Genomic DNA, 18,688 nt, shown 5'->3' with positions numbered 1-18,688 from the left:
GTTGAATTTCCACCAGCACCCTACAGGTTGACAGCACCCATGGCAGACGTTAACCCTGGCCACAACCAATCCGGTATAAAATTTCCTAGATCAACACTCATATTTGTTTGACAAATTTTAAGCCAGACACCCTTCCTGACACAAGCCTCTACCTTTATCCGGGCTTGCACCCCCCTTCGGACTTCATTACCGTACTGTAAAAAATAATGGACAAATTCTATACTCGGGTCACAAAGAAAGTCTTTGCATAGACATTTTCAATCACTCAAGTTTTACTACAAACATGGATGCTCAAAATTCAATATGTAGCAGCATGGAATCCCTTGTGAGATTCATAGCCCTCACAACAAAAACAAGTGTCAGCAATTGTTTGTGTGTGTGAACTGCTTTGGAGTGTCAACATGAAACACCCAGTAAGAGGGGGATGATAAGATTGGTAGATTAGTGCTAGACACCTTGGGCATGGGCACTCATGAACAAGCTGGAATTCTGTACACAATGGGGACATACAAAAAGAATGAATCAGTGATGGGAAAAACAACTCATTGATAATATTTTTTTTATATTAATACCAACAAGGCTGCATTTTTTTCTGTTCCAGTTTAGAACATGAACCATTTGCTAAAAATTAATTGAGGGTCATCGTCAGTCTTATCGCTCATGTCCTGATGTTTTCATTCCAGGGTAATTTTCCAGTTTTCTTCAAACAACTCGATGCTCATGTGGAATGAAAAGATTCACAAGGAATTTAAACAAAGAAGAAATGCTTTACTTGGCTTTTCTTCCATGTAAAAAAAAAAAAAAAAGAAAGAAAGTCCAAACGCAAACTCCACCAGCCTCAATTCCAAGACACTGTACCCTCTCAAAATCAAACAGAATACAGTACGTCACACTTTGTTTTACTTCACTTGAACTGCAAAACGAGAGGGTTGGGAAGAAAAATAAAAATTTACCAAGTCTACAATGACGATTCTCTGTGGATGTGTACAGGAATCAGAGGAAACAGTTGATCTGCACCCCCCCACCCCCCCAAATCGATGTCCATGTCCTTGACAGCCGACCCAATTTCCACAAGTACTCTTTGCTCTGGCGCCAAGAGCCAGGGAGGCTGAACATTGAGGGTGGGGTTCTTTGTCTGACTTAATTGTTCTTTTTCTCCCTGTCTGGTTTGGCTGTGATGGCAGCAGCCGGGGCGTCGGCAGCCGTTGCGTTATCCTGCTGGTGGTCCACTCCACTGGTGCCGTACTCGTTGACCCTGTTGGGGTCCACTCGATAGATCCAGCGCTGATACAGGTAGATGAAGAACACAACATCTGCAAAGTGGACAAAGTACGCGTCAATACATTTCATCGTGTGGTGGCCAGTGGCATTGATTAAATGGGCCTTTATTGGAACATATCCAAATTTGTTTTGCACTTGTCCTCATTAGGGTCACAGGTGAGCTGGAGATCATCCCAGATGACTTTGAGTGAGAGGAGGAGTACTCATTGTGCTGGTCATTAGCCAATTGAAAGGCACTTACAGACAACTATTCACACTCACATTTAAACCCCCACAGTCCTACTGAATCCAATACATTTTATTGTATGTATCGTATTCTAACCATGATACATTCTTGTATCAGTAATAGTAAAAGTACACCACCTTGAAAAGTACGCATAGCCTCTGACATTCTTCCACGTTTTGTGACGTTACAATCATAATTTTGAATTTTGGTGAGATTTTTTTGATAGGCCTACAGGAAGCCGCACATAATTGTTAAGTGGAACGGAAATGCTATCAGTTTTTCAAAATCTTAAGTGAAAAAGGCAAATCGGAATAGTGAGGTGTACATTTGTATTCAGCCTCGTGTACTCCGATACAACTCCGTGCAATCAATTGTCTACACCTGTTACGCCTGTTGTGTGAAAGACTCAGTAGTTTGTTGGAGAACATTGGTTGTAAGATGGATAAATGTGAATATCTTCTAGGGCAGGGGTCCCAAACTCATTTTTGTCCCAGGCCACATTGTAGTTAGGATTTCCTTCAGAGGGGCCGTTGTGGTGAAACCATAGAAATCCGGAATTGCCTCATCATATTTACATGTGAAATTTATGAACTAGTTTTGGAATCAGAAATCAACCATAATGAGTTTTTCAACCCTTGTTCATGTTTGGTAACACAAAAATGCTGATAAAATCGCAACATTATCATTTATGATATATGACGATTTGAAATGTAGGGACATTTTCACAAGAATCATGGATTTTGACACCAATGATTTGCCTTCGTGGGCCACATAAAAATCATGTGGTGGGCCGGATCTGTCCCCCGGGCCTTGAGTTTGACACTTGTGTTCTAGGGGTATCAATACTTTTTCAATGTACTGTATGGTATAACCAGAGGCAGTTTGATTGGACACTGTCATTCATCCATTTGAAACATTGCAGTTCAGTAAGAAAATGTACAAAATAGAATAAATTGTGATTTAAGGGTACAAATACCGTCTCTGAGGCATCCTATCCTGTACATCATGGGCATCTTGATGACAAAGGCAAACAGGTCATCAATGAATGTGTTGAGAGCCTTGTATGTGAGCATCCTCCACGGGAGGTGCGCCACTGACTTCATTTTATAGTTAATAAATAGCTGCGGCGTCATTGTGATGAAGCCTGAAATTGGGGAGGGGGGGGGGGCAGAGAGAGAGACAGACATCAATTTGCAGGCAATGTATGACTCTCGTTTGGTGTCAGTGCATTTGCGGAGACAACTGGGAACAGGACATATTACCACGATGTAAGTACAAAAACAATGCTCTGAGTCAATTGACAGGCAAAAAACTGGCTGTTGAAGCCAGCATGCAGGGTTGTGGAACTAATTTTCATGAGAGGTTAACTAGTTGTGCTGCAATTTGAAATTTAAAACATGGTCCAGAAACTAAAGCTTTTCCTGCAGCGGTACTTTTACGCCTGATGTAACGGAACACACACCTTCAAAAAAAGTTAAACTTTTGTCTCATCAGACCTTGGAAATCATCAAGAGGTCTTCTGGCAAATTTGAAGATGACCCTTTATCTTCTTTTTGCCCATTAGTGTTTTTTTTGTCTTGGAACTCTCCCTTTCAGGTTATTTTTGCCCAGTCACTTCCATATGGTGGAGTCAGGAACACACCTTAATTGAGGGAGGTGAAGCCTGGAGTTGTTTGGATGTTGCTGTGGTGTCTTTTGTGACCTCTTGGACGAGTTGTCACTGCGCAGTTGGGGTAATTTTGGACACTCCTGGGAAGGTTTACCACTGTTCTATGTTCTTTTACCATTTGTGGATCATGCCTCTCATTGTGGTTCTGTCGAGTCCCAAAGCTTTAGGTATGGCTAACCTTTTTCTAACTGATAGATCTCAATTACTCCCTCTCATTTGTTCCAGAATTTCTTTACATCTCTGCACAGTGTCTACCTTTTGAGGATCATTTGGTTTACTTCACTTTGTCAGGTAGATCCTATTGAAATGATTTCTTGATTGAGAACTGGTGTGGCAGTATTAGGCCTTGGTGTGGCTAGAGAAATTGAACTTGGGTATAACAAACCAGTTTATTTTTTTTTAACGGGGGTAATCACATTTTTACACACAGCTACGTAGGCTTGGATTTTTTACCCCCTTAATAAAAACTAAAAACTGTATTTTGTTTTCTTATGTTGTCTGACTCATATTTGATGATGGGAAACTTTTATGCTTGACTAACATACAAAAAAAATTATAAAGAAAGCAGGAACACTTACTTGTTCCTGACACTTTCAAACAACTGTCTATGTAAAAGGGTGAAGAATCACCTGGTGTGCAGTTGCAAGTCTGCGAATTAATCCATTATATGACAAAGCCCAGGAAACGTGCTTTGGTGACATATTATGTTAAAACCATTGTAGACATTTAAAGTCCCTACAGATGCTCTGTCACGGCCCCACTTCGCTGGTCAAATGCTGAAGTATGTTGCGCAGATAGCGGATTTGTTTGTGACTGTCCAATTTAGTCTCGTTCGGCGGTGTATATCTGTGTGGGGTGGGACTAAAAAGCAGAGTTACTATCTGGCACCAAAATATGTAACTTACTCACCAAAGGTTAGCAAGAAGCCATAGAGCATGCTGAGTACCCATGAGTACCAGCCTTTGTGTTCAACATACAATAAACTGTAGATGGCATAGCAGCCAAACAGAGGGTACAGTAGCCATGACAAGTATTTGAAGGCCATCTGTGTAAAGAGGCAGAGAGACCAGGTCACAAATAAGTACACACAATCAATTATGATTTCAGTAGTTCAGCAATGGTTAAAACTTACATCATCATAAATTTTGGTAGAAGATGCCACATATGTCGACTTGTCTTTGAACAAAATTCTTGGGATGAATCCTGCAATTTTGTTCTCCCTGTCCAACTATGGAAAGAAAAAAAATTCTGACGAGACCTGCAGCGATCATAAAACATACTGTGCATGGTTTTGACTTACTTTGACATCCATGACCTTGGTGATTTTCCAGAGGTCGATAAGAAGGCCGATGAAGACGCTGACCTGTACCACAAAGTTGGTCTCGTTGTCAAGAATGTACAGCAGCACTACCAGAGACTGAAACACACCGAAGATGATGGAGCGCACAGAAAGGCCTTCCAAAGACTGTCGGCTATTCCAGAACTGGATGTCTAGAGAAGGGTAGAGCGGATGAAAACTGAGGTACAACAAGGAAGTGTCTTAAGCCCGCACGCTCATGGGCACACACGAACACGCACACAATGAGTGTTGTTGTCTTGACTTTACCATTCTTAAAGGCCAGAAACTCAAAGATGCTGTGCACAATGGAGACCACAATGGTGAGTCCCAGGAGGTAGGGGTTGGTTTCCAGTAGGGCCACCTTTAAAGATCATTTTAATACTTAAAACACGAGACGTTTCAGTTGCTTCATATCATTAATTAAATTTGGAACCACAAAATGAGGGAATATTTGCACTTATTTCATAGTTCTGGAGTTACATAAGATGTCTGTAGATAAAATATCCCCCCAAAATACATAGTCATAACTTTAGGATAGTTTTCTGATTGAACATTTGATTTTCAGCCAGATTTTGGCCCAGCCACATCTTTTAGCCTATTACAGCCTGACATGTAATGAGCAGGAAGCGATGACATTTCCTCACTGAAATACTATGTATTTGTTAATGTAATTTTTGCCTATATTGTGAGATTAGATGTTTAAAAAAGAAAATCATTGAAAACCCTTGAGGAAAGAAGACAGCCATGTCATCCCACGTCAGGTAATTCTTGCAGATTCATTTCCATGGGTTTTTGTTGTTTTGTTTATTTTTTTGGGGCCTTTTTGTGCCAAAATGTTGAGTTTTGGCGTGTACCCTTTAAAATAAGACTACAATCTTAAAACAGGAAGTTAAAACATGCACATACAAACGGATAGATATGATCGATGTGAATTGGCCAAAATGCCCCAAAAAGGTGTGCCAGCCATGTAGAGATACCAAAGAAGACCTGAAGGTGTGATTGTTGCCAATGATACTTCAATAAAATGTTAGGCCTATTGTGTCAATGTTTATGTACCTTGCATCTTTAAAAGTTTATATTTTCAATTCATTTGTGAAATTGTCTGAAAATAAGTTTTTACTTTGATATGTTATGTAGATTTTTTTTTGTAGAAAAGTACACTGATATCAGCTTTAGAACAAGTCTAACATAGCAAAATGTGGAAAAAGTGAAGGGTGTAAATACTTTCTGGTGGCATTGTATTTCTTTAAATACATTATATTAAAACTTTACAATTTAAACTTTAAACATATTAAATACATATTATATTAAATGATTTCTTAATTCAGAACTATGAACTAAGTGCCACTGTTCACACCATCATATAGAGTATTTGATCCACCCTACTTTGACAGAATCCTGATCCTCGTCAGACTGCTCGTAGGTGTCCTCAGGCAGGAAGTTCCACATCGAACGAGCATTCTGGGCAGCGTAGAGCTGCCACCGCCACAATGACAGTGGGCAGTAGTTAAGGCGCAGAGGTAGTGCTGTCAGGGTGTCATTGATGGGATAGTAGTCCTTCTGAAGATTCCAGTAGTCATTGAAGTAGACTATTGGGTAATAGTCACCGCTCACCGCATCAAACTTCACATCTGGTACAAAACAGAAGAATGTAAAAAGTGTCTCTGAACATATCTTCAATATTTTACATACATGAATGTTGTAATTGAAAAACTTACGTTGGTCTAGCGGAGGTGGGACGGAGCCTTTCACCCAAGCTGTGTGGTCGTCCACCATGTTGATGGTGAGGTTGGGGTGCCAGTGAGAGATTATCTCCACTGGACCGTGGCTCTCAGCCCGCTGGGAGGAAATTAAATTGCATGGATGTCAAGAATCAATACACTTCTGGAAAGGCTTTTTCATCCAGTCAAAGAAAGGTGTTAATTTATTAAATATCATTTGGATTCACTCTGGCAAGGGCTTATGTTGCTGGCACTTACTGTCCATCAAGCTAACTAATTACTCTGACTGGCATGGATATGGGATGCTGGAACATAAAAAAGAGCAAGAGCAATGGCTAAAATAATTAAATACAAAAATATTGTACAAATAAAAATCAGAAAAATAGCACGTTTGCTGATGCTGTCTTCAACCACAAAAGCCAGGGAGAATTTGTCACACTGACACAGCAGGTGATTGAATTACTTCAACAACAGGACATTTTCACAGCTCTCCTTTAGCAAACGCAGGGTAACTTGAAAACCTTTGCCACATCGACAAACTATAGACTGGATGCACTTTCATTTAGGAGGTCAAAGAAAGCTGACTTTCTATCTCTGTCAATCTAACAGTCACATATCTGAAAGTCCATTTGAAATGTTTGCCATTTAGCAACAAGGAAAACATGCAACATTTTTTTTTTTAGGGAACATAAGCCATTTCTTAAAAGGCCTACTAAAGCTTGCGTCATGAATTATTTTACTGTACATCGTGATGAATCTAACCGAACCTTAGAAGCAATACTATGCTCGACACTTATTGCACTTCAAATTATGTAGACTGTTACATAGTACATGTATTTTATTTGTGCATGGTTGTAAATCTGTTTTTTTTATTTCAATTATAAAATATGGAGATTCTTTTCTGGTTTAAGGATTTCACTTGACAATTACCTTGAATATAAAAACAAAAACAAATATAAAGGATTTTTGAAAAAAATAACTTGTAAAAAATAAACCTGTTGTAAAAACTAAAACAGGCTAAAAATTTGAAAAAGAAAAGTCAAACCAACATAAAACACTAACTATAATGGAAAATCCCAAACTATTTTAACCCAGGTCCATACAAGGCCTATCAGAGGCAAAGCACTTGACCACTGGCCTGGAGGTGAATATATTCAGGTTTACTGAATCCATGTTTGTATTTTTGGGAGGGAGAAGTGCATTGCATTGATGAATCAATGTTTTTACCCATAACTAGTACTAACTGCAATAAAAGTAAAAATAATAACCACCTTAATCATCTCTGGATCTGCTTCCGTCTCTCCTGTCAGCAGATTCTTCGTCTTCATAAACTTTCTACGTTTGAATTTGTTCAGCACTGAAAAGCCAAAATGGTCAAGTTTAAATCATCAACACAACTTACAGTCAAGTAGATATTTCAAAACTGATCACATCATGCACTTACTTCGTGACGCATGAACAGTTGCGAGTCTGCGATACTGCCCTTTGCGCTTGGGGTCTGGGTGCAGTCCACTTTTTGTGAAGTATACATGTATGTAGAGGGAGCCATTCTGCTGCACTGCCTAGAAACCAACAGACACGGCGTAAGCACAAGATGGTACCAGATTTTGATGGTAAAATATCATGGTATCACGGTATAGAAAGTACTGCTCTAAAATGTAGTATTTGGAAATTTAAACAAATTCTTTCCATTGAAAATTTTATTTTTAAACAAAATATACAGGTATATTTGGTAAATTAATACAGAAACACAAATAACAGTACTGTAAATCGCAATGCTCCATCACCGGTAAGCAATTTTGAGAACAGAGCCTGGGGTCTCCAAGTACTATAGTGCAAAAAAGTGTATAAAAAAAAAAAACAAAGGTATTTCAAAATTTTAAAAATATTTTGCATTTTTAATTATTTCATTACTAAACAAATCAAAATTGAAAAAAAACCCACTCCAAAACACAAGGTTTAGTTAAATGTAAAAAATTAATCTATCCAGATAACTTGTCCACAGTTAAGATTGGCATTGAGAAACACCAAATGCCTCAAGCTTTGAGGAGCTGATCCAGTTCCTTCAGTCTGTCTGGAAATCGTCTGCGTTGTTTTGGAGAACACACTCTTTACGGGACTCTCCGCAACAAAACTGGGTTCTTCATTAAAGGGACTCTACGGCGATATCTGTGTTTTGTTTGTAAATGTTTGAAGTGCTGAAAACCTATGCAAAGATGTGAAAATATACTGCTGAATTATTGAGCTATATCTCAAGTGTCTTTTTCAAATTTAGGATTTTCTGTTCGTGACTAAAACACAGCCATCATGAAATTGACACTTTTATACTAAGCCCATGTTAAAGAATCACTCTATACAGGTCTTATACAAAATTTGCATACATGATATAAAATCACGGTTAAGCATTTTCCCAGCTCCACCATTGTTCACTGCACATCACCTCATCCCACACTGATGCCACAAATTCCGTCTTCTTTACAAATGCTTATCTGGAGAAAAGTTCCTCTCCATTGTTTACCCAACTTCTCCTGTACATTTAATGACATTTTCTCGAAATTTCTACTTCCCATTGTGTCCTTTTCTGTGTTTGAGTGAAATAGTAAAACCGTTATAATATAGAACTATTATTTCATCCATGTGGAGAGCCTTCTAAAATAAGATTCATACGGGTCACATTTCCTAAAATATATAAATATAAAAACAGAAACAAAATGCCCTACACAAGACAAAATTGAATTATATTCTTATAAAGTTTACCGGATCACGCCAGAAGCAGACATGGGTCCAAATCCCTACTCTCCTTTCCTCTAATTACTTAAATTATTATCCAAATCCAAATATGAGACAGACCACAAAAAAATCTGAATGGATTACCAGTTAAGGCTTTAAGTGCTTTGCCACCATCTTGTGGCATCTTTTATAGGGGTGTCAATTACTTTTTTCATCACTTTCATAACAGCTCTGCTCATATCCCCCCGAATAGAGAATTTAAAAAAATAAACAATTCTTCCACCTCCTCCCCCTTCCACCTCTAATAGTCTCACCTCAGGGATAGCCATCTCCTGATAGTGCTCATAGCAGCCGTCCCCATTTTCCCCTGTGGACCAGTCTCCGTAGACTAGGTCTGGGTGGAACCAGAAGAGAGAATCTGTGTTGTTGAAGTCAGTGAAAACCTCCTCCTGGGAGATGTACACGTACATATCCTGAAGGCATGGTGAGAAAATAAATGTTAAGACATAGATGGGGACTGTATTGACGTTTCCTGAGCAAATATAGTGTTGCCGCTACTTAAGAAATTAATTCATTCCGGGAGTCGTTTCCTGTGTATTTTTCATATGTAGAAGCACTTTTTACATGTGAATAGCCTAATCAGCTCCACTGCTCACCCCCCCCCCCAAAAAAAAAAAAACAAAGTAGATGATGTAAAGAAAAAGAAAAATTATGCTCATTTACCTTTGGCATTGGGCGACTATGCAAAGGTTAGTGAGAATGAAAAAGCATTGCGGGGAAAGAGGACCCGGCAAACGTTTGACAGCTGAGAAAAAATACGTACAAATGTACGCTTGCACACATCTTAATTCAACTGAAGTTTCTTGGGGCTCATGGTGAAGAAATATGAATAACAAACAAAAAAAACTCCTGAAAAAGTTGTACTTTACCAATGTGATCTAGCATGTGATAAAGCATGTGAAAGTGCTAGCATGTGATTCGGTGACACTCGACTTCGAAGGGAAACGAAAAGGATCATGGGAAAAGAATGACGTACCTCCTAACCAATGGGATGCCAGGAAGATGTTACAGTGATAGCCAATAAGAGAGCAGCTCTATTGGGCCACACAAACGAAGATACAGGATGATCATGATCAGTGGAATTTGGGGGCTGCGAATCCAGCGCCTATTTTTGCCTTTCGCATCCTAAATTTCCCTTCATAACTACAGACAATATATTCCCGAGGAGGCATTTCGTAACCAGAATTTTCATTACTATAGACGTTCGAAAGTAGAGTGTACAATTGAGAAGGGGTTCTTAAATTGTTTCAAATTCCATTTAGTCTAGTTTTTCCAAAGACAACTTAGTAGTAATAATAATAATAATAATAATAATACCATCAGCGTGTCCTTAGTGAAGAGGTTCCTGCTGGGCACTCTGGGTGCCCCTGGCGGCGTGTTAGGGTCTGGAGTCGATGGCCCTCGACGGAACCAGCTACTGATGGCCCAGATGATAAAAATTCTAGAAGTGCATAATTGGACAAGCTTTAGAGTCGGGTTGGGCAAACTAACATTTGCATTTGATCCAGTCTGCAGTGAATTGTAAATAAATAAATAGAAAAACAACTCAACACAGAATCCTGCGTAATTGGAATTTTTTTCCCACAAACTCAAGACGTATATAAGTCGACAAAATTAACCATACACCCATCACTTGCACAATCCATCACTGTTCAATAGGTGAGGTGGGGGCAAAAAAAAATTTTCTCTAATCAAAAAAATATCCCACTTAGTGTCTAGTGCATCTCAATAATTTCCTTTTATGAATTTAGCTACCTAACGAAATTAAGCCTTAAACACCTTTTTTACCTATATTGGTATGAGTTGTTTATTTTGTCATAAAAAAAAAAACTTCATTGAAAAATAAGCAAAATAATAGGACCAATGTTACAAAAAAAAAAATGGGGCGAAAAATATAGTAGCATAAAAAGACAATTTAAATTAAAATGAAAACGTGTAAAACTTAAATTACCTCACTCCTTATATTATACATTAGGTTTGCTCACATGCTGAACATTTTCATTAAGGAATGTTTCCTTTTCAATTGATAATTGTGATTTACTTATTTCTGCCTTCCTCTCAGCAATCAAATCATATCAAAAACTTGGCATGCAGTGGGTCATGAAACCTCTTGGCCAATGTGATGAATCACAGGATAAAAATCACGTACACTCATGTGTTTAGTTCACCACAAAAGCACGTGCGTTTATGTGGCGAAACCCTTGGCCACATTTACTCAGTCCTTGTCACTGGGAAGCCAATAAAATTTGATGTTGTGGGCCAAATTAAAACTACCTAGTCGTCAATCAAGAGTAGGCCTGAACGAGATGGGAAAATGTTGGGGTTTTTTTTAAATCTGCAAATATTGACATTATGATTGAGCATGTGAAGACAAAGTTTATCTTCAGGATTATTCCCTCAACACAAAAATTATTCCATAGTATGACCGGCAAAATTGGATATAACCAACATATAACTACTTCAAGTGCAAATTTGATGAAATGACAAATCTATTTTACTGTAGTTTTTCTTTTTACAATTCAAATCTCAGTAGGATATGGACTTTGTAATTTAACGTCATGCCTTGTGAAAATGTCATACTGTATAATTAATACATATTTTCAGGGCTGTTGCTGCTTATTTCAGCAAGACAATAGCAAACAATATTCTTCATAAGTTACAACAGTAATATAGTAGTAAGAGTGCGAGTACTACACAGGCCTTCCAGGAAACGAGTTCAGCAATCCTGTTGCCCATTGAAAATGTGTGGCTCTTTGGTCCTTCATAATGAAAAAAAATTCACCAACAAAACTTCAAGACAAAGGTTAAAAAATAAGTCTTCTCGATTCCTACATGCTTCTTGAGAGACAGTTAAAACGGAAAGGTGATGTAATACAGTGGTAAACATGGCACTGTCGCAGCCTTTGTGAAACATGCATGCATCAAATTCCAAATGAATGAATATAGTATTTGCAAAAATTAATTATCCATTTGAACATTACCTTTTCTGTGTAGGATAAAATAGTACATTTAGTATCTTCATAATTGAAGATTTGTTGAAAATGTATGAAAATTAATTTTATTCACATTTTATACAAGCCCCCAACTTCATTGGAATTGGGAGTTTGTCATTTGATCTATTTATACAGCTATAGTTCACTTTGCTTGCCTGGGCTGGCATTTTACTGTATGTATCTGTGTGTGTGTGTGTGTGTGTATGTGTATGTATATGTGTGTATATATATATATATATATATATATATATATATATAAAATGAACATTCCAAACTGTTAGCAAATGTGCAAGAAAAACTATTTATCAAAGAAACCTTGTCAAAAAAAAAAAAGTTTTCAACAATCTCTTTGCTGACTGTAATTATCTCTGACTCTTGTCTGAAAAAAGTGTACCTGAAGAGGACTCCTTTAATGACCTGCCAGGCATTAGGTGCTTGTTGTTGCTGCTGCTGCTGTTGCTGCTGCTGCTGGGGGTCCTGTGCATTTTCAGTCGTATGCACTGTCTGGCTGTCTGCTGTCGTCGCAGGACTTCCATTACTGCTTAACTGAAACACACACAAAAAAAGTTTAATGTTGCATTAAAACGTTTTCTGTAGAAATATTGTGAGTAAACCCTTTTTAATGGTGTTGCACAGGGTAAAGGGGAACTAATGTACTGCAATAACCTTGCTGTCAAAACGGTGTGATCCTACCTTTTTTTAGGATCAGTATTTTTATGGTACTATGTGCCCGAGAGGGGTTGCATCAGGAAGGGTAAGGGTATCCGGTGTAAAAACTGTGCCAAACAAATATGAGCGTTCATCTGAGATGTCACGCTGTGGCGACCCCTAACGGGACAAGCCGAAAAAAACCATGTGAAGTTCAACAAAGTGTAACATTATTCAAAATAAGAGGCAAAAGGTGTTTACTTCAGTTCACATTCAAAGTGGGATGTGAAGCGGACTCACGAGTTCGATCGTCAAAGTTATACCATCTGAATGTGCATTCCACATCGTACAGGCCAGCAGAACGTCTCTTCTGTCACGATGCTATTTGTGGCTTGAAATTTAAATTTACCATTACAATCCAATGTGCAAAGAGGCAATTTTTTTTTTACATGCTCACTTTATAACATTGAATGCGTCACCCTACACTGATTCTCACCTATTCATGCATACTGCATTGACTTTATATGTAATCATATCATGCGAATGGTTCAATTCCCATCTTGTGTAAACGCAGCACAAATCTTAAATGTAAATCAACGAGAATTCAACAATGAAAGCTTTCTTCGGTACAGGTAGGGTCAGGCATTGTTTGAATTCGAGCGATTCCAGTCTCGATTCGGGTTCCATATTTCAACTCCGGTATCAAAAGATTCTCAATCCCAATTCTTCTAGGGTCCTGAGTCAAAAAGATTCACATGCCTTAAAGGGTGTCTGAATTTCGATCGACCATTTTATTAGCACCCGACAGCACAGACTAAGTAAAATGAACATTTAACTCAGGGTTCTTTATAACCAGCATCAATATTCCACATATGAGTTAAATGCAACGTGTGTGAAACTAATCCAATTGAGCTATTGTTTCAGCTAAAAGTTAAATATACCATTAAAATGATTTGCAACTTATTTTCAATTGATTTATATGTGCAAGTTTTAACTTGGCAATCTGTTTCCAGCACGCAACTTTCTACTTTGAAGTGAACTAAGCATTTTGGCATGAAAACTAACTCCACAACACACTGCTGACATTTTTTTTTTTTTATATGGATGGAACCAAATGCTATGTTTACTCTTTTTCCTATGCACCGATGACAAAAATAGTTAGTATCTGTGATACTGCGAAACACCATTAATGGGAAGTTTGTCCCAATTCACTGTAATCTAAATTGCTACAGTAAAGCTTTCGCTCAATAGTACAATCAACCCCTCCGTCATCAGCTTTGTCATTGGTTTGGAGTTTGAAGACTAAAATAAATGCTGAAAACCACTTGTGCAAAAGTGCAAACAAGAATTTACCTTGTTCGCTGTCTTAATATTGGCATAGACATTTTATTGTTTCACTCATCCAATTGGCTGAGAAAAGCCCGCAGTGAGGAAAAGAACGGAAGCTGCAGTACACTAAGCTCGAAATTTCACAATTATTACTGCCAGACATGGGGTCGTTTTATTTCCTGAAGACTTTACACCGATTTGATTGGCTTGATCAGTATCGGCCAATAATTAGCACTTTATGGTGATCGGCTGATCCCCTTTTAATGTTATACTTAGCTGATCCGATCAATGCTCCGGAAGACATTTACCGGTACGCCGCGCTGCCGTTGTATACAGTATATTTGAAACCAAAAGAGACTATTTTTAGCATGTCTTTGCATGTCTTTGGATGTCATTTACATCACTGGGGTTTGACAAATCAAACTCAACCGGATACACTTGCCACAAAATAGGACCAAAATAGGGAGAAGCGCGTGGTGCTCACCGGTGCTTGGGAGAAGACATTTGTTCAAGGATTGCTCGAGGTATGCTCCCATACTTTTAATACAATATGGCTCTCAAGCAGCCAACGCAATGTAATGTAGCTTCCCAGCTAGTGCAAGCACGAACAGTTGTATGTAAACATGCAAGTCTTATGTTGAATCATCATCTAAAGTTTGTGTGTCTGAAGTAATTTCATCACAAAGTAACTTGATTACAGTAATGTTGGTTGGAGTTGACTGTTTGGAATACATGAGCTGACTAGAGAATATTATTGAAGATCTCAAGTATACAGTACACAAGTATCTACAGTAAACAAACCACTCATCTAAAGAGACACATTGCTCCACCTTGTGATCAGATGAGTGATAGTTTTTGGGTTTTTTTTTAACTCGCTGATTGGTCCCATTGTCCCAAAAATCTTCATAGTGTAAAGCCTAATTTTCACATTTTTACCACTGTAATTACGGTAGGAAATATTTAGTTAAACCTTAGTTTGTGGGGGGGCGGAGGGGGGAATTCTACACCTTTTATCAGAATGAGATTTATTCTATTCTATTCTATTGTATTTGAAGTAAATTTACCATAAAATAATACAGAAGCCAAAAGAGAGTTTAAAAATATTTTTTCAAATGAATGATTATTTTAGACTTGCATCACAGCTGTAATTTTTATATGCATTGATTTTTCAAGAAATGTATGTGTCAGTTTGGGAGGGTGACTAATCTACTAAGATCTTAAGTTATAAGTTTTTAATCAAAGAATGAAAGAAAAAGATGACATGGGCTACATTTTTATTTTTTCGCCTTTTCTATTTTAAAAGCAATACCAATGATAACCCAGCTGCACCACTTTAGCCAATACAATAAATTAAAGCAATTACTTTGGCTGTGAGGATAAAACAATGAGCCTATTGCTAAACAAATTTGTAATTTTGGCAAAGTAACTTGTTTTTATTGTAAAAAGAACAACTGTGATGTATTTGTTTTCAAACAAACTAAATAGTCAATCACCATCACAAACAACGTATCTTTTCAATTGTTGTTAAATGTTTAAGATTCCTCTTTCTTTTCAATACAAAGGTTCTCTTATAGGTTGCACAGATGCGACATGGCGGGAAGCTTCAACAGGTAAATGATTAAAGTGAGTGGAGTGAGTGCTTTAACACCTGAAGATAAGTCACTAATTGTTCAGATACAACATTTTATGGTCCTGAAGTCGTACAAATTGATTGTTTCACATCCTTAGTTCCTGATTTGTACACAAGGCATGGATGGTTGTGTGGCATGTCAACAGTGGGCTTCAGAACCATTCACTTACACCAGTTTGGTTATCTGTGGGAGTTCAATCAAGACAATAAATTCATAACTTTCATAAGGTAAGCAAGGATTAAAAATTAACCACCGGTTTGGAAGCTGGGAAATGGCGCGCATGTACTGGTGAATGCACTTGATGCACTCTTGTTTTGCAGCGTGGGGATGACATTTAAAAGCAGGGGAAAGGCACGTTTAATTGATTACAACATGGAAGTGGTGATACATTAATCACTTCCTCTATACCTAAAAATGAAAATTAAAGTCATTCAACACTGAATGTCATTTCATCCAGCGAGTTGAACAATCAAATAAACCTAATGGAAGAAAAAGTGTAGTCATAATACACTGCTCCAGTTTGTTTGGTTCATGTCACTGTATCTATGGCGAGAATTCAACTCATAATGTGAAGTTTTACCGACGGTTTTGTGGCACCAGAGGCTCATGGCGAGGTGCTGTATCTACCTATTTTTCACATCTATAACAGCAAAAAGTGGCAAACACAACCATACTACTTCATTTCTAAATATGGGCTAGCTTGCATCAGAACTATCGTAACGACACATCTTTTTCAAAGATTTTAGAAACAAAAATAAAAGACTTTGCTGTGAAAATGAGTGGGATTTGCCACAAAGAAAGGCAACAGCAAAATGCACAATTACAGTAAATTTCCATTCATTTTGGTGTGAAATTACTGTTTTGTTTATTTTGCTCTTTGAACAGTGATCATGCACAACTGATGTGTGGTTCATTTTGTGGACAAAGCTAACATTTTTCTCCAATTATGGAGATTCCGTGAATGTGAGGCAGAAACCTAAATTTCCCTCCTAAAAGGATACAAACCACTGACGACACACATTCAATTCTTCTTCTTTTCCTTTCGGCTTGTCCCGTTAGGGGTCGCCACAGCGTGTCATCTTTTTCCATCTTTGCCTATCTCGTACATCTTCCTCTCCAACACCCACTGTCATCATTTCCTCCCTTACAACATCCATCAACCTTTTCTTTGGTCTTCCTCTCGCTCTTTTGCCTGACACCTCCATTCTCAGCACCCTTCCACCAACAGACTCTCTCTCTCTCGCCCAGAAGAGTCATATTCATGTTTTTTTTTTTTTTGCCCCAAGTACATTAATCCTGCAAACGACAATTTATGAGTTAAAAATAAGCTTTTCAGCCAAGCCACTACTAGACGTGGCAGAATGCTTATTAAGCTTGTCAACGCCTCTACAGTACAGCTTACTGATTTTTTCAAAGTATTTTATTTTTCACATTTAGGCAACCTAGACGATACAATCTATGACAGTAACAATACTTCAGTTGCAATGAGCAAAGTTCAATCATTATCATAGTAGACGACATAGAAGACGTAGCACAAATCACAATTCTTGTAAAACCATTTATCCGGAAGAACAAATCATATACCTCATATTTCTATTACAACCATAAGTTTAAATCACTCCGGCAAAACGGAAAAACTCGAGTTATCCCATTGCAGTTCTGGCTAATTAGTCACAAATGAACGATGCTTTGAAGATGAAGCATGTGCCAACCGGCCGGCAGATTTGTGGTTCGCTTGTCCGAGGCCTTGTGATAGCTGACGCCAAGAAGCGCTTACACAATGTTTGGGGCTAGTTAGCCGAGAGCATAATGGCTCTTCCAGGGGGACGTGTCCATTAGGACCGCTCTCTCGTGAACCCTCGTCTTGCTCGCCAACTACGTGAATTTGTCATAAGAACACCGGAGGAAAGGGGAGGGGGGACGGGGAGAGAAGAGGGGGGGGAGGGGGGTCGATCATAGCTAGCAACCGGCACTGACAAAAGTCACTTCGCCACTTTAAAGGGTGATGGCGTGACAAGAGGCGCTGAAAAGGAGCAGCGACCTTCCAGTCACCAAGGAGGAAAATCGGAACGCGAATGTCAAAGCGGTAGTCGATTAGTTTACCTCGCCATTGCTGACGGCCGCTTTGGTCGCTTGACTCTCCTGCGTCGCCATCTTTCCTTGTCTCTGTCACACAAGTCCACTGCTGCTACCTCGCGTCAAAACCTCGCGAGAGAAACGTCATCGCCGTGATTGTGAGCTAACGCGCTTCATTACAACGTAAATTCCGCGCGTTGGTTCCGTATCTTGTGACGTTCCGTGATTTCCTTTGACCATATTTGTTCGTGCACCACTTAACCTTCGTGTGACGGAAATGTTTCGAGTCAAATGGTTTCAGAAACTACTCTACTTCCTCCGCCCCAAGCAAAACAAAAGATGTTTCGATTTTGTGTTAAGTTAATTTCGGCGGTTATAAGAAAAATATTTGTATTCTCTGCAATATGAGCATTCACCAAATCATTCTGAAGTCACACGTTACTTCAAAAAATATATAGTTTAAAGGTTCAGCGTTATTGAATATACTGTATCTTTGCATCCTTTAGTTTTTTTTTTATCTTCAGCTACATTTTACAGTTCTGTTGACACAATCCTTTAAAACATTTTGAGTAATCATGAACTGAACTTAAAGTATTAAAACATTTCAAAATAATACATGAGACATCAGACCCAACAAGGCCTTTGAGTGGTTCGTACATGTAACAGTTGTGATTTTTGGGGTTCTAATCTCAGCTCCGGCCTGCCCATGTTCTCATTGTGTTTATGTGGGTTTTCTGCCTCGCACGTTCCAGAAACATGCATGTCATGTGTCTTCATTTGTCAATAAGTGCCCTGCATTTAATGAGTAATCCTGGTTGCACCCCACCTCTATCCCAACGTCAGCTCAGAAAGTACAGTTGTGTGACTGATTATGGTAATTTAGGGGTTGGCTGCTGTAATTGACAAAAAATATTTCAGCCATTTCCAACACCCATGCACTAACTATTCAATTAAATGTCTTCTTGGGGGTAGTTGTACAGTCACA

General features: G+C 38.5%; 1 protein-coding gene across 1 annotated transcript; it reads right to left on the bottom strand.

The window, feature by feature from the left end:
* Positions 1–542: 542 nt before the first annotated feature.
* On the bottom strand, positions 543–18,598 carry clptm1 (CLPTM1 regulator of GABA type A receptor forward trafficking). Its single transcript, XM_061826418.1, has 14 exons — positions 17,731–18,598; positions 12,414–12,565; positions 10,344–10,467; positions 9,281–9,439; positions 7,681–7,798; positions 7,508–7,593; positions 6,234–6,354; positions 5,902–6,146; positions 4,783–4,876; positions 4,477–4,667; positions 4,309–4,404; positions 4,086–4,221; positions 2,484–2,651; positions 543–1,313 (listed from the first exon to the last, which is right to left on the bottom strand). The coding sequence occupies exons 1-14, from the start codon at positions 17,779–17,781 to the stop codon at positions 1,141–1,143; spliced, it is 1,914 nt and encodes a 637-aa protein (XP_061682402.1). The 5' UTR covers positions 17,782–18,598; the 3' UTR covers positions 543–1,140.
* Between the last annotated feature and the right edge of the window lie 90 nt (positions 18,599–18,688).

The sequence above is a fragment of the Syngnathoides biaculeatus genome, chromosome 8, assembly GCF_019802595.1.
Source record: "Syngnathoides biaculeatus isolate LvHL_M chromosome 8, ASM1980259v1, whole genome shotgun sequence".
Classification (NCBI taxonomy): Eukaryota; Metazoa; Chordata; class Actinopteri; order Syngnathiformes; family Syngnathidae; genus Syngnathoides; species Syngnathoides biaculeatus.
This window is presented reverse-complemented; position numbering and strand designations above follow the sequence as displayed.

What these genes read in the sequence shown, in the direction of transcription:
- clptm1 (XM_061826418.1), bottom strand. Translation starts at nt 17,781, where the DNA reads ATGGCGACGCAGGAGAGTCAAGCGACCAAAGCGGCCGTCAGCAATGGC. An exon ending in AGGAGATGGCTATCCCTGAG is followed by an intron (nt 7,799 to 9,280) that starts GTGAGACTATTA and finishes GTTGGTTTCTAG; the next exon opens with GCAGTGCAGCAGAATGGCTC. An exon ending in CCAAGGTCATGGATGTCAAA is followed by an intron (nt 4,405 to 4,476) that starts GTAAGTCAAAAC and finishes TTCTTTCCATAG; the next exon opens with TTGGACAGGGAGAACAAAAT.